The sequence below is a fragment of the Myodes glareolus genome, chromosome 8, assembly GCF_982192425.1.
Source record: "Myodes glareolus chromosome 8, mMyoGla1.1, whole genome shotgun sequence".
Lineage (NCBI taxonomy): Eukaryota > Metazoa > Chordata > Mammalia > Rodentia > Cricetidae > Myodes > Myodes glareolus.
The window spans coordinates 68499768-68515669 of record NC_142033.1 but is presented as its reverse complement, the minus strand read 5'-3'; the positions used below and the strand labels follow the sequence as shown (position 1 = coordinate 68515669).

At 47.3% G+C, this 15902-nt stretch overlaps 1 protein-coding gene across 2 annotated transcripts in view; it reads right to left on the bottom strand.

Annotated features, from left to right (window-relative positions):
* Stk32b (serine/threonine kinase 32B) overlaps positions 1-15902 on the bottom strand; it is a 246586-nt gene that overhangs the window by 31970 nt on the left and 198714 nt on the right. For both annotated transcript variants that reach the window (XM_087909072.1, XM_087909073.1), the window contains exon 6: positions 5768-5857. In XM_087909072.1, coding sequence (XP_087765198.1) covers positions 5768-5857 — 90 coding nt within the window. The remainder of the gene's footprint in view (positions 1-5767; positions 5858-15902) is intronic.

Below are 15902 nucleotides of genomic sequence, written 5' to 3'. Positions count from 1 at the left end.
CTTTATGCTGAGAAAGAGAAATACGAATCCTTGGGTGGGCATCACAGTGGGCAGAGGAACAGGAGACAGCATTCAGCTAAGGTCAGGTCTAGGCGAAACTTCCCAGCTGACAGGCACTGTGAGGACACACATTCATGAAAGCACACTCAGCGGCCATGTGGAAGAAAAGCCCTATCTTCAAACATGAGTGCATAAGCAGAAATCTCAAAGAATTCACTGTAAAAGAACCGCCAAATCCCCAGAGGTGATTCTATCACAGTCACAAGACACAATGTAAACACGAGAATCAATTGTTTTTCTTTAACCATTAATGACTAAGCACTGATTAAAAATCTGGTTCTTAAGGAGGCTGGAGAATTGACTCAGCCGCTCAGAGTACTTGCTGATGCTCAAAGGACTGAAGCATCTACACCTTGAAGCTCACAACCACCTGTAACTCCCATTCCAGGGATCTCATGCCTTCTTCGGGTGCCTATACACACACACAACACACACACACACACACACACACACATACACACCCACTCTACACATAATAAAAAATAAGCCACATGGAAACCTACTGCAGTAGAAGCTTTCTAAAATACACACATATACATATGTACAAAGAGTTTAAATGCTGTTACTTTAAGATGAGGACAATACCCCAATTAGGCACCATGTGCTACCTAGTATCTGCAACCTTTTCTGGCACACAGAGTAGCCACCTACACTCTCCTTAAAATTAGTCATCTCTCCTGAGAGAGTGCACGCATGGCTGCAGTGACCTCCCACAACACCCAGATTTTTTTCACCACCACCTTCTTAGGGACAGGAATCAGCAGGAGGCAAGGACCAGGTGTGTGGTAGCCTTATGTCTGCCAGTATTCTCATCAGTGATAGATTAAAATATCTGTAGGGCCTGCTTCTGCCACTCAAATGTGAACTCCAAAAGCAGGAAAATGTGAGCTCAGCTCTGGCCTCAAGCACTTAGCATAGGTCCTGGCCATAGTCCTTTGCACAGGAAACCATGCAGGTAATAGCACTGCTAACAGCAATGACAGCTTCTAGACACCGGTGTTGGCCATCTTCCAGGTACAATGCTGTACCTGTACAATTTTGCCATGAGATCTCCACCAATACCCACTGTGCTGGTTTGAATGAGAACCCCCCTCCTCAACCCCAATTTGGTCCATGTATTTGGATGCTTGGTTCCCACTTGGTAGAACTGGAAGGAGTTGGGTTAGGAGATGTGATCTTGTTGGAGACAGGTGTGTCACTGGGTAGGTTTTGAGGTTTCAAAAATCCATACCATTTGCAGTTAGTTCTCTTTCTGCCTTGTGCTTGTGGGTCAAGGTGTGAGCTCTCAACTACTGTCTGCCTGCTGCCATCCTCCCTGCCATGATGGTCATGGAATCTAATCCTCTTCAACTGTGAGTCCCAAATTAAATACTTTATTTTTGTAAGTTGCATTTGTTATGATGCTTTGTCACAGCGATAGAAAACTGTCTAAGACACTCGCTGAGACACACTGCACCCACCACCTACCACACTGTCATCCAGAGCAGGAAGCTGAGACTGGCTGCCAGTTTGCCAGTTAGTGTTTCCTTAAGCTTATCTCAAGAGGCATTTGATGTACATTTTGTTAGATACTGGGAGTCACCGCTTCCTCAGTTTACCCACGGGGGAGCCAGACTTTCAGTAAGCCTATCTCCATCATCCCTAGCCCCTGACACCCCTTCCAGGTCACCTGTGGCTTCGATCTGCCCCCTGTCCGACTCTCAGGCTCTCCCAGCTTGCAGTGCTGTTTTGCTCCTCTGTGCCGTGACACCGGCTGTTTCCTTAGCCTCGGTTGCGTCACCTTCTGCAGAACCCACCTGAAACTGCCCATGCAGAGCCCATCTTCCCTATCCCCTGGGAGCTGTTGCGTCTCCCTGTGTCTCTGACTGTGATCTCCACATCACAACACTGGCACATCTCTGCTTCCCCAGGCCTGAGCACAAGGACCACTGCTTCGTTTGTCACCCTGTGCCACCCTCAGAACCTCACACCCCCTTCACACTCCCGAGAGAGTGTCTCCGTTTCATTCTGCCTCAGCCAAGGCATTTATGACTTCTACTCTGATACATCATACAGAGGCTTCTTCCAACCAAGGGAGAACCCCATCTTCTCTTTGAGGGAATGAAAATTTAGTTCTGGGCATTTATCTCTTCAAGAGAAATGTTTGTGTATAGCCTTCTGGGGCCTTCCTCATCAGCCTGTTCTGGAAGCCGTGCTTGGAGTGTCTGGGAACTTGTTACCAGGCCCTGGAAGCCAACAATTCAAATGAGTGGAAGCAACAAGCCTTGAAATGTAGGTGCGGGGTTTAATAAGACCCCCCCCCACAAGCCTGAAATCTATGGATGCCACTGCGCTCCCCATAGCCCCTGAAAACGCAGCTATTTAGAGGTCACCCGCTGAAGCCCATGAACTTCCTTTCAGTGCATTTGCTCATTAATTCAGGCCCAAGGCTTCTCTAATTAGGACACCAGAATCCCCAAATCTTACATACAGTGGTGACAATACATGGACTCCTGTCTGAGAAAAAACAGCATTTTGGTAGGATTCAGTGTTCCAAAGCAGCTTGATAGAGAGACAGGAGCATGGGGTTCATATCCAAAGGGCTTCAAATCCTAGCTCCCTCTCTAAGTAAGTACTGTGTGACCTCAGGCAGGCTAATGGACCTCTCTGGACCTCAGACTCCTTGTATGTAAAATGAGAGAAGGTCGTAGAAACTGCCAGTGAATACTCAGAGGATGAAGTGCAAAATGATGCGCACACAGCAGGATCACAATCATAGTGGCTGAAATGGGTGCTGAAGAGAGGTGGTCAGCAGGTTCCCCACAGTTTTCCCTTCCTGAGGAGAAGAGCCAGGACCCAGCTGCTTCACATAAGGGAGGCCGGGACAGGAGGCAACATGGAGTTTTGAGGAAGCTGTCTATTTTTGCTATTTATTGACAACCCTTAAGTTTAATATTAATAATTAACAACTCAACTGTTGGATTATGGGAAGAAAACTGCATAGATTTTTATTCTATAGTCCAGGACAGCTTTGAAGAGGTGAGGCTCCAGCTTCTGCCTTCTGACTACTGACGTTCTCGGCAGGAACAGCCAGACTTGGCCTACATTCTGAAGGTCTACGCATGTGTACACTAAACCTGACAGCCAATAATGTCATCAGAAACTCTGAGCATATTTACTTCACAGATAAATTGTCCCCACATTCCCCAGGTCACATGGCAGAAACAGCATACCACTTATGATAAGAACACCATGTGGTGATTTCTATAGAGGAAGAATCAGAGAGAAACCCCAAAGCAGGGAGTGAGGGACCCAGACAGGCAGTGTGTGTGCCCCGATGCCCAATGGCTGGCTGAGAACAGTAGAGGAGGTGACTGCAGTTTGCCAACCTCAGTATAGAAGAGGCAAAGGAGGTGGGTGCTCCCTTCTAGGAAAATGTCTAAGGAAAACTATTAATGACTTTTCTCCCCGTGACAAGAGACCTGACAGAGTCTTCCTAGAGAGGCAGGGTTTGGTTTAGCTCAGTCATCTTGAGGAAGGCATGGCTGTATCCTGGTGGCAAGATCTGCTGCATCTATGGCAGAAGGAGGGTGGGGTAGCTTGCTGGCATCTCTGTGGATCAGAAATCAGAAGCCAGCTGGGCAGTGACTGTCAGTGTCTCATCCTGAGGCGACCCACTCTGCCAGCTATGCCCCAACTTTCCAGACTTCCAAAGCCTCTTGAAACAGGGCTACCAGCTGGGGACCAAGTGTTTGAACACAGCAACCTGTGGGGTACAGTTCATATTCACCCCATAAATACAAAAGGGAGAAGCCCAATGGAGCTGGACAGAGAGCTGAGGGCAGAGGAAGGACAACGTCTAAATAGGGATGGGGTGGAGGTCAGCACCCGGTACTCACAGCAAGCACAATGTCTTAGCTCTGCTTGTCTGCTTCCCTCTCTCCCACCCTCCTTCCTTGCCTCCCCTCCATCCTTTCTTCCCTTTTCTTTCTCTTTGTTCTGTGGCTCTAGCCCAGAATCTCAAGCATAAGCAGGTGCTCTGCCACTGAGTGCTGCCTGCCCCTGCACAAGTCATAAAAGAACAGCACAAATGGCAATAAAATACCCCCCAGAAACCAGGCAAGAGTAGAGATGAAGAGAGAAGCATCTCAGAAATAAAGCCCACACCAGAAGGCATAGAAAACAAAGCACAGCCAGGGCCTTAAAGCAGATAGAACCAACAACACTCATAGAAAGGCAGGACTGGGTGACGAGACGGCTCAGCAGGCAAAGAGCCTTGGTGCCAAACCCGCTGACTCAAGTGCAAGCCATAGACCTGACAGGGTGGAAGGAAAGAGCGGACTGGGAGGTTGTTCTCTGACCTCCACACCCAGGCTCTGGCACGCACGCATGAGCATGAGCACACCCAAATATTGAAAATAATTTTTTAACATAGTAAAGTTTTAATACAGTTTTCTGAATACAAGTAGAATAGCACTAGGTAAGGACCATAGTTACCTCAAGGATCCGAGTATGGGTTGAGATCATCCAAGGTTTAGGATAGCCACGTCACATTATCATCAGTGCTGGCCAAAAGCCAAAGCAATCTGTTATGGAAACTATATGACTAACCTTCCATGTAAATCAATTATTTTAAGGTGATCTGTCCTCATTGAATGGCAGTTGAGGTAAGTCCAACAAATAAGCCCTTACAAAGACTAAGAACCAAATGAAAACTTGCTTCTAGCCTTTGTTTTAGGTCACCTTAAGTTTAATTGGCTTTTATGTATTTGCTATCATTCATGCACAAATTCTTTGAGGCCAAATTTCAGCTTGGAAATTTTGCCAACTGTATGTCCAACTTCAGATCATTTCCAAGCAGACACTTAACTGTTTAAAGAGTAAGATGTAAAATTTGCTGTTTTCTGGTCCCTTAAAATTCAGAGGGCCACAGGCATAAACTTGAAGTAGCATTTACTAAATAATATTAGAAAGCCTTAATCAAAGATAATGGATAAAATAACTATATAGGCTCTCATACACAATCTCTCTAACTTCTCACTCTGTAAAATATGATTACAATATCTTTCAGGCTTGTTATGTGCCACAGATAATGAAAAAGAAACCAACATAAAATTCATCAAGCTAGGACTATTTACTGTCAGGATACAGCGAGGTTCTGGAAGACATGCTATGACACTCTGAGAAAACATAACAGGTAAGTATGTGTTGAAGGCAGTTTATAAATGAAAATAAAAATTTTTAAGTGAGACATGAAGAGACACCAAAAAGAAATCGGCAAACTCTGAGGATCAGCAGAGAAGATCCTACGGGTGTCCTTCACAAAGCAAGCTGAAATAATACACAACACTTCCACAAGAAGCTCCAAGGGAAAAGACACACCTACTGGAGATCAAGCAAAGACAGACACACATGTGTCCAGGAATACAGATGCAGAAAGCCCAACACCGAGGCCCAGTGACATTCTGGTGATGCTACTGGGTTCTATTGGGAAGGGAAGGGAAAGTTTTGTTCCTGTTGCAGAAGAGGTTTTTCTGAAAACCACGGAAGGAGGGGTTGCTGAGCAGGGGAGGCTGTATGGAAATGCCTGCTTGGTGCAGAGAGCAAGAATGCTTCTGGGGCAAGTGGAGCCCTAAGTATCAGGAAGTAGGAGGTGAATGAGTGGCCACTGAGGAGGCAGAAGAGGGAAGCCGAGGCCCAAGCCCGTGTGCAGGTGTGGGATGCTCACCCATGTAGGGTTTGGTTCCGGCCATGGAGGAAGCCTTCTCCGCTCCTTTTACGACTGTGGCGATGTTGAAGTCCGTGATGTGCACGTGCCCTGCAGAGAGAAAATGAAGTTAGCCAGCGCTAAGGATGTCTGTGCTCTCCCACGTGTGACCAGAGGCTGCAGTCTGTGGTTTACATGGTAGGCACAGGAAGCAGACACCAGGACACGTGCCCATCCTTAGGTAGTATCTGCTTCTCACAGCATCTATTCTGTATTCAGGTTTAGAGTGAGGGTTCATCACTGTGCATGTCATGTGTGGGTGGGCTTGTGGTGCGGGGATGGATGACACATGCATGGAGGGATAGACAGTTAAGACACACTGATCTGAAGATGGAAGGCCAGTCTGGTGTCACTCAGGACATCTAGGGGGGACTGTGGTGGGGAGGGTGTGGCTGTGGTTTACTGTGGTCTCTGGGCTTTGAGCAGTGAACCTGATGGACCAGAGGTGGAAGGGGGTAGATAACCTTTTAGCCAATATAATGTATGGCACCAGGTGGGATTAGAAAAGACTAAAACTATGATATAGATGTTTAAAAAATGAGAGAAGAAAGGGATTGAGAAATGGGCAGGAAGCAGGGATGTGGGATGTAGGTGAAGGGAACAGGAAAGGAAGGGGAAAGGCAGAATCCTTCGGGGTGAGCACCTGTTCTCTGGGGCATTTGAAGAAACTAGCCCCGAGGGAAAATCATATCACAGTTACATTTCTCTGTCTCCATGCCATGTGAAATGGCTCTTTTTGCATTTGCACACAGGGAAGGAAGGGCACAAGCAGAGCTGGCTTGGTAGGCACATGAAGGTCAGCTGCTGGAGCAGGCACAAGGAGTCCCAGGGGATGTGAATGTGAGAGGCATGCCCAATGTGGTCAACCACAGGGGACAGAAAAAGCCAGGCCCCAACACGGTCCTCACACCACACAGCGGCCAGCTGAAGAGCTGAGGGCTGTTATCACAAGCACTCCAGCTTCCCCGTGAGAGACAGGACTTCATGGATTCTCAAGGATGAGGCTGACTTCACCAGGTTGATCCCAGCTGGGATGACCTGTGCATACTCTTTGGTGACATCATGTCTCCCAGCCAAGATCAGGAAACAGTGCCCTCCTGTCTCCTCATCCCTATCACAAACAGGCAGGCAAGTTCACCTTCCTGAACATTCTGTGGGGTGTCTTGTGAGGGAGGCATCTGCCTCTGCTGTGCTTTTCCACCTGAGTAGCTCCATGCCTGGCATACCTACAACCACAGAGAGGGTTCTGGAGCCTTTAAATGAGACTTTTACTCATCTTTCTTCCATTTCTTCTACTCTTTAAAAACTTGAGTATTTATATTCTGACAGTAATGCCAGCTCATTAGAACAATAAGTCAAAGAATGCAGGACATTTGTGAGTTTTCTTTGTGTGTATGTGTGGCATGTGTGTGTTGTATATGTTTGTACACATGTGTAAGGTGGCACACACACGAGTGTGCATGTGTATCTAGAAGCCAAGGCTCAACATTGGGAGTCTTCCTGTATTTGTCTCACTTTATTCATAGAGACAGTCTCTTGACCCTGACTAGACTGGCTAGACTGGCTAACCAGCAAGCTTCCACTACTCCCCTGTCTCTACCTGCCTGGCACTGGGATGGCAGATGTACCCTGGGGCCACCAATGTTTCATGTAGTTTTTGGGGATTCAAATTCACCTTACCACCTGATGTGGGATTCCCCTCTGTATGTTGTAAATACCATTGGTTAATAAAGAAACTGCCTTGGGCAGAACAGAGAGTGGTAGGTGGGGAAAGCTAAACCGAATGCTGTGAGAAAGGGGGTGGAGTCCAAGAGAAGCCATGGAGAGGCACTGGAGACAGAAGTGCTGAAACCTTGCTGGTAGGCCACGACCTCATGGTGATGCACAGGTTAATAGAAATGGGTTAAATTAATATGTAAGAGTTAGCCAATAAGGAGCTAGAGCTAATGGGCCAAGCAGTGATTTAATTAATACAGTTTCTGTGTGATTATTTTGGTAGTCTGGGCTGCTGAGAAACAAACAAGCGGCCTCTTACGACAACCACCTGATGCATCTCCATGGCCCTTGATTGCCCTTTACACACTCCCATGTTTCTGTGTTCCAAACACCACACTGAATTTTCTAGCTTCCCCACTCTTTCTCCATTTGCTTATATAAACACATATCCATGTAACTCAGGACTTTAGTGTGTTCTTACACCAATGAAGCGATTGCCATGAGTCATCCTGAAAGTGGCTTTTGACCTACTCATGTTCCACAGGTCTCTCCACAAGTCAGAACATGCAAGCCGATGTAGGATGCCCACAATCCCTTATCCTCTGTGTTACTGTAACCACATATCTGAGGCTGGGTAACTTACAAACCCATATATAGCTTTGGAGGTTGAAAACCCAAGTCTGGGCAGGATATCTCTGTATCCTCGAGGAGAAAGGCAAGTGGCTGTGGCTGGAGCCAATCATTCAATACCCCTACCCCCATCTGCAGGAACTGAGTCTATAATCCATTTAGATTTAACAGAGATTTAGGGAAGGGTTTTCTGAAAGGTTCTGGGATGAAGTATTTCCTTTTCAGGAGTTACCATTGATGATTTTTTTCTGATTTCTTTTTCCTGTGTCACATAGGGAGTTAGTTCCCTAAGACTGCAGAAGCTGCCAGCCAGTGCCAGGAGGATGGTAAAACTGAACATGAAGAAGGCAGACTGATGGGCCCACAGCCAGGTTCAAATCCTTCACACCACTGTGCATCAGCTATGTGGGATAAAAACTACAACCCAAACAAACCAAACCAAACCTTGCGGCCTTTCCTGCTTTGGGACTGTGGGCATCTGGCTCTGTGTCACAAGTGAGGGCTGCAATCCCAGTTGATGCAGCCACTGACTCTGACTCGGGTAGCTCCCTTGTTTTGCATATGCCCAGATTCCTTTTCTGTGGGGCTGAGATACCGTTAAGCTTTGGTTGGGGTGATGTATTAGTGGTTCCTCTTCTCCTGTGATTAGGACCAGTGTATTTGGCTTATAGTTCCAGAGGGCCAGAGTCCACTGAGGAAGGCATGGCTGACTGCAGGGGAAGGGAACTGGTTGGCCACACACTCACTGTACACAGGAAACAGAGAGAACGAGAGCAGGAAGAAGGACTGCAAACCCTCAAAACTCACCCCCAATGATCTTACTTCTTCCAGAGAGCCCATATTTCCTAAAGCGTTCATTTCCCCTTTAAACAGCAGCATCCCCGAGGGCCAGGCATGAAAGACTGTGAGTTTATGGGGACGTCTCTTCTTAAAATTCAGTGTGATGGCTGAGACTGATAGGCAACCTGACAGCATCTAGACTCATTCAGGAGACGTGCTCCTGGGCACATCTCTGAGGGGTCACCTAGATTAGGTTAACTGAGGCAGGAGGACCCACCCTAAACGTGGGCAGCACTGTTCCATGGGCTGGGGTCTTGGAAGAAAAGGAGGACTGGGGTTTTGGAAGGAAAGCAGAGGACTGAGTGAGCAGAACAGTGGCATTCCTCTCTCTCTCTCTCTCTCTCTCTCTCTCTCTCTCTCTCTCTCTTTCTTGGTTGTGGGCACCATGTGCCCATCTGCCTCACATCCCTGCCACCTTGACCTCCCTGCCATGATGGACTCTATACCTCACACTGCAGGGCAAAATAAATTCATCTTTTCTTAAGTTGTTTTTGCCAGGTATTTTGTGATAGCAACAAGAAGAGTAAGTAATACAGGTAGTTAAAAAAATGAAACTGAGTGTGTGGCATAGCCTGAAGAAGGGGGCAGGCAGTTAAATCTCTGAAGTCAGGGTATTGTTGGCAGAAGGAATCATGAGGGGCCAGCAAGGAGGCAGGAGGGTGGAAGGCAGTGTTAAAATAGTCAGGATCAAAACAGAGTTGCCTCTGCCAAACCCAGATAAAGTAGAGTTGAGCCTGTCCTCAGGCATATTGGCTTCATAAGCAAGAGCTTTGGTAATAATTCTGCCAAAACAAGATTACTGTTGTCCTACTAGGACATCTTTCCAGCAAAGGTCAAGGAAAACCACAACCTCAGACACAACCTTCTTACGACACAACTTTGTACCAGAGAACTTCCAGAAGGACCTCCCCGGGCCACAGACAGCACACAGCTCCCTGCCCTGCCTGGGAGAAACTTCTGGAGCCACTAAATTTGTTCTAGAACGACTTGGGTGTGGCCCTTCTCCCAACTTGTAGCTGTTTCCTCTTGCCTCTGCCTCCCTAGCTGTATCTACAGCCTACCATAACATATGATGGGATCACAACCGTCAGCTCATTTTCTTTAAAGTTTTTGTTGATGTTAACAAGATGGGAACATCTCAGGAAAGACAGGGCAGGGTCAGGCTGTGTTGGACCTGGCTGGATTTGGAATGTCACCTTGGGCCCCTGCCATGTGTGGATGATGTGGACAAGAACAAATGCGAGGAAAGTGGGAAACAGCTGGAACAATGCAATCCCTTTTCAGTGGAGGCTACACAGGGTTACACACCGACTGAGCCAACCCCAGAGCACATGCTCGCCTCCAAGTCTCCTGGAGGAAGATATTAATATCCCTTATGTTTTAGTTTAGAATATTTATTATTGTCATCACTATATATGTATGCTGTATGTGTGGGTGTGCATACCCACAATGCACTCATAGAGGTCAACTCTGTGGAGTTGGTTTGTTCCTTCCACCTTTACATTGGTCCCTGGGACCAACCCAGGTCATTAGGCTTGCGTGCAAACACCTTTACTTGGGGTCCCACAGCACAGCAGATGCACGTATAAGTTCCGTGCTATGTTACCCTCCCACTGCCAGCTCACAGCCCAGTCAGCTGGGCCTGATTTACTTCTTTCTCCAATGTGGTGGGAGGACTCGGGACAGCCTGGAGGCAGATGCCCCGTAGCTTGTGTGCAGTGGGCAATGCAGGCAGACTTTCACTGCTGCTGTCCCTGTGTGCTAATCGTGACTTCCCATTGTGCATCCTCTGATGGTTGAGCTTAGGTGTGAAAATTAGCGTTGAGCAAATTTTCCTAGGATGAACTGTATGGACTATGTGCACAGAGGAACTGAGCATCAGGCAACTCTTTCCATAACTGAAAATACTTAGAACTTTAAAGACCAGGGCATTGTATGACCTGTTAACATGACTCTAATGAGGATATTGTAAACCAATGAATAATCCTCCCAGTCTTATTTGCACATCCTATATTCTGACATACTTTTCTCCTTTCTCTAAAAGTATGGAGAGCCATCTCACCTCCCAGCTGTTGACACCATGTGGAATGAGTTGCTCTTCCACTGCATGAAGGACTTCCTGCTGCTCCCTCCTCTATCTGGAGGACTTCCTGCTGCTCCTTCCTCTATCTGGAGGACTTCCTGCTGCTCCTTCCTCTGCCTGGAGGACTTGCTACTGCATCCTTCTCTGCCTGGAGGACTTCCTTTTCTTCTTCAAAACCTGGCCCATGAGTTTTGCTATTGATAGACTTGAGTCCAAAGGAAAGCTCACTAATATGGGGGTGCTTTCTCCATTTCTCCCACTGCAGCATAACACCAGGAACTGGGTGAGTTAGGTAACATGTGTGTAATCCTTGTATTTCTGGAAGTCTGAGGTCAAGTGCCAGCAGAGTTAGGTTTGGGGTAAGGGCTGCTAATATGGTTTAGATGTGTGTACTCCTGTGCCTTAGTTATTTTTCTTGTTGTTATGACCAAATGCCTAGCAAGAAACAACTTAGAGAGGAAGATTTGTGATGTGGGATGTGTTACTTTTATTGGTTAATGAATAAAGGTCTTTTGGCCAATGGCTTAGCAGAGTAATGCCAGATGGGAAATCCAAACAGAGATAGAAAGAGAGAGTAGGCAGAGTCAGAGAGATGTCATGAAGGTGCCGAAGGAGAGAGACACCCTGAACAGCCTCATGGTGATACATAGATTCATAGAAATGGGTTAATTCAAGATGTAAGAGTTAGTTAACAAGAAGCCTGAGCTAATAGGTCAAGCAGTGTTGCAATTAATATAGTTTCTGTATGATTATTTGGGTCTGGGAGGCCAGAAATGAGCGAGCAGTCTCCATTTACAGATTTGAGTTTGGCTCACAGTTAAGAAGGCTATGACCCATCACAATGGGGAAGGCATGGCGGAAGGAGCAGAAGACTGGGGCTGGTCATAGTGCATCCACAGTCAGAAGCACAGATGGAACAGAAAGTGGGGCCAGGCGTGAAACCTCAAGGCCCGCCCTAGCGGCACACTTCCTCTCATAACTCTCCACCTCCTGGAGGTTCCACAACCTTCCCAAAGGGCACTACCCACTGGGAACCAAGAGTTCAAACTCAGGAGCCTGCAGAGGACCATGCCTGCCTTCCTGCCACCATGATGACAATGGACTAAGTCTCTGAAACTGTAAGCCGGTCCCCAGCTAAGTGCTTTCTCTTATGAGAGTTTCCATGGCCATGGTGTCTCTTCACAGCAACTAATGGAACTGTGTCTATATAAGGGAAAGCAGGGACTAGAATTATCTCTGGGTCCTCTCAAAGCATGCAAGGAGCTATCTTTAAATCAAGAAAGGGACTATGTTTAGCCTGTGCTGTACTATGACATAATCCCTTACAAATCATAGAGGGTTACCACAGCTCTGAAGGATGGAAACTCAAGATTGGAGACCAACAGAGGCAGTGTTTAGTGAGGGCTGCTCTGTACCCTGTTGCTGTGCCCTCCACTGGCAAAAGGAGGATGCGAAAAGGGGGTGACTAGTAGAACAATCCTCTTATAATGGCATTCAGCCCACTCACAGGGGCTACCTTGTCCTAATCACCCCTAAAGATCCCACCTCAAATACACAAGGGATCATGTTTCAACACGTAGTTTTGGAGGTGCTGTGGTATGAGCGACATTCTGATCCATAAGCAGAGAGTGATGAACTGGGCCTGGCATGAGCTTTTGAAACCTCAAAGTTTACCTCCAGTGACACACTGCCTCCAATGAGACACACCTCCTAATCTTTCTCAAATAGTGCCACTCCTGATGACTTAGCAGTCAAATCTATGAGCCTGCAAGGGCCTGTGCAATCAATCAAACAGCCACAGGTCTTTCCTGCATCTAAACCCAATCACCTTCGAAAGTCCTCATCTAAAATACTATGACCAGAACCTGACCATGTGACTTGAAGGTGGAACACTATTCACTCCAGTCAAGCCTGGACTAGGACTCTCTTAGGGGTACCCATGCTCCCCTTCATTCTCATTCCATCTTCCTGCCCACCACTCCAGATGTCCCCTTGTTCCTATCTTTGAGAACAGAAATCCTGCCTTGTTCATTTCCATTCCCAGGGCTTGCCTGGAAAATAAAGACTTGCTGAGAGGTGGCTGAGTAACTTAGTGCCAAGCCCAGCAAGCACATCCTGCTGCCTGTCTTTGTTGGGCTTGCAGAGATGGTACAGCATTCCTAGTGGTTGATAGTGTTCTTGGCCATGGGTTGAAAACATGGATCCTTCTAGGCCTGTTTCTGGATTCCATGTCAGTGGGTGCTGATCCTCCAAGGAATCGCTGGAAGAGGTGCAGAGACAGAAAGTGGAGGAACAGGCCATTTATTAGAATGGAAGGGATGGTACCCATGGTCACCTTCCACAGTCATACAGTTGGAATTCGGGGCATGCCATCTCCCGAATATCTCCTGAATCTCCTGAATATCTCCCTCATGCCAGCTGGCTCTCAGGATCTACCCCCTGTTTAGATGAAGCGACTGGAAGCCCAGAGAGATAAGAACCAGAGGCAGCAGCCTTGCCCGTGGCTCTGGATGCCCCTGCTCCCCAATGCTCACTGCTAAAAATAGCTGTGCTTTTAGGCTCTCTGCATGGGCTGTGGAGCAGGAGGATGGTTGTTATCTTCCACACAGATCTGCTATCTCAGGCGCTGCACAGATTTCATGTGTTCTGACCGCTTATCCGTATGGAGATCACAACGATTTACCGCAGGAAAGTAAGAATGCCCTTCAAAATCCACGCACGGGCTTATCAAAGCTTCATTTGGCTCCCGGTGAAAGAAAATTGTTCCTGCAGCATGCCTTTGCCTGCTAGGGCTTTCTATTCTGTCGGGTTTGGCTTCTTCCCATCACACAGTTGTGTGTGAAGTAATGCAGGACTTTTAAGAGAACCTAACCACTGCAGGCTGCCTCTGTGTACAGGGCGTGTGTAAAACCCAAGCTAGTTAAAGAAATGATGTGCACTGAGACAGTGTCAGTGTGACCTGAGCATGTCTGGGCTCAATTCTCCTACTCCTTGATTCTGAAATAGCCTTGAGAAGGCCATGGGGAATGAACCCTCCAGAGTTTAAGGCAATGAAGCAAAGCTGAGTCACCCAGGTAGCCAGTCAACCAAGGTTATTACTGTGGGTCAGCTGACAGAGAGCCTTAGTCCTAGGAGCAACCGGCCACTTTTATGAGAGTGGCCTGCAACCCTCCTAGACTTTGTATTCACAGCCATGTTATCCCTGCCTAGCCTGCAGCACTTCCATCCCCAAGACCCGGGAGCTGGCTGACTGCTTCTTAGTTAGGCTTTTAAAGAGATGTGGTAGAGTGATACTCAACTTGATTGTGCAATGGAGCATGGACACATCTCTTCCTCTTTGCACGGCATCTGCCAAGTCCCCACTGCTAGGAGTTCTTGGTCACTAAGCAAGGCCACCATCACCTTTTCTTGACAGATGCCTGACTTCCTTTAGCTCTGTTCCCCAACCCTCATGGTTGTTCTTGGCTGCTGGTTCAGACTCCAAACCTCAGCTCTATCTTGAGACCTGAAGCCTACCCTGTGAGACCAGGAGGGACCAGGGAAGCTTCCTGGGAGCTTTGGAATGTGGGGAATGAGCAGATCTGAGCATCATCAATAAAATATTTATGTGTGTATCTACTGATTTTTTAAAAATCTCGTTGAAATGCAGCTCCCAGGTCTCCAAGGTGGCACCTAATGAGACGAATAGCAATGCGGGGATCCCTGTTTCACAAGTTGCTTCCTAATGTGCTTTTCAAAAAGGGGTGACCTGTCCTGTGAGTTGAGGGGAACATCATTTTGGGTTTTCAAGGCTTCAGGACCCAGGTGCTTTCATTTGCTGTGCAGTCCTAGGAAATCCCTAGTCAACTGTGGGGACATGAACCTTTGTGTGTGTGTGTGTGTGTGTGTGTGTGTGTGTGTGTGTGTTTATGTGTGTGCACACACATGTGTGCCTACAGGTGTATGTGTTTGCACATATGCAGGTGAACATATATACATAGGTGTGCATGTCTATGTATCTGTATGAGTGTAGACGCCAGAAGAAAACCTCAGGGTTTTGCTGTTCAGACACCATCCACCTTGTGTTTTTGATACACAGACACTGGTATCTAGCTGCCTATTAGCCTAGGCTGGCTGGCCAGCAAGCCCCAGGTGCCCACCTGTCTCCAGCTCACACACCAGCTCTGTGCACAGCAAGTGTGCACCACATCTCCTAGCATTTTTATGTGGGTCCTGGGGATGGAGCTCTTGTTTTCGCCTGGCGAGAGCTTTATCTCCTGAGCCATCTCCTCGGTCCCTTGTGTGATTTTTATATGCAGATGCAGGCTTGAAAACTAAATCCAGAGATTTGGGTAGAAGTGGTAAAATTGTCAATCAAAGCCACCTCCGAATTCCTTCTTGGCTTCTTCTAGATCCACACAGTATCCTGGGAATATTGGGCATTATACCCCTACTTTGGCTGAAAAGATCTTGGGTTGCCACTGACCTGAGTTAATTGTGGGAACCAAGAGACCCTAGGAAATTTCCTCTGAATCCTGGGAGCTAAATAGAGCCTTCAGTTCAAGCACCTGCAGCCTCTAAAGAATGACAGAGCCAGCAACTTAAGGTAGACCTGCAGGTACACAGGGCTCCCATCCCCATTCTTTATCTGATGTGATGAACTGAGTGGTATTCCTTAAGCTCACATGTTAAATCACAAGCCCCTGTAGTTGAAGACAAAGTAGATTTGGAGATTTGATGTTTAAAATGCTCAGAGCGAAGACAGTGAGTCGGGTCCTAATGTAGTCTGCCTGGTGACATCGTGAGACTAGGACGCAGTTGTGCACAGAGTGATGAGTGAGGACCCAG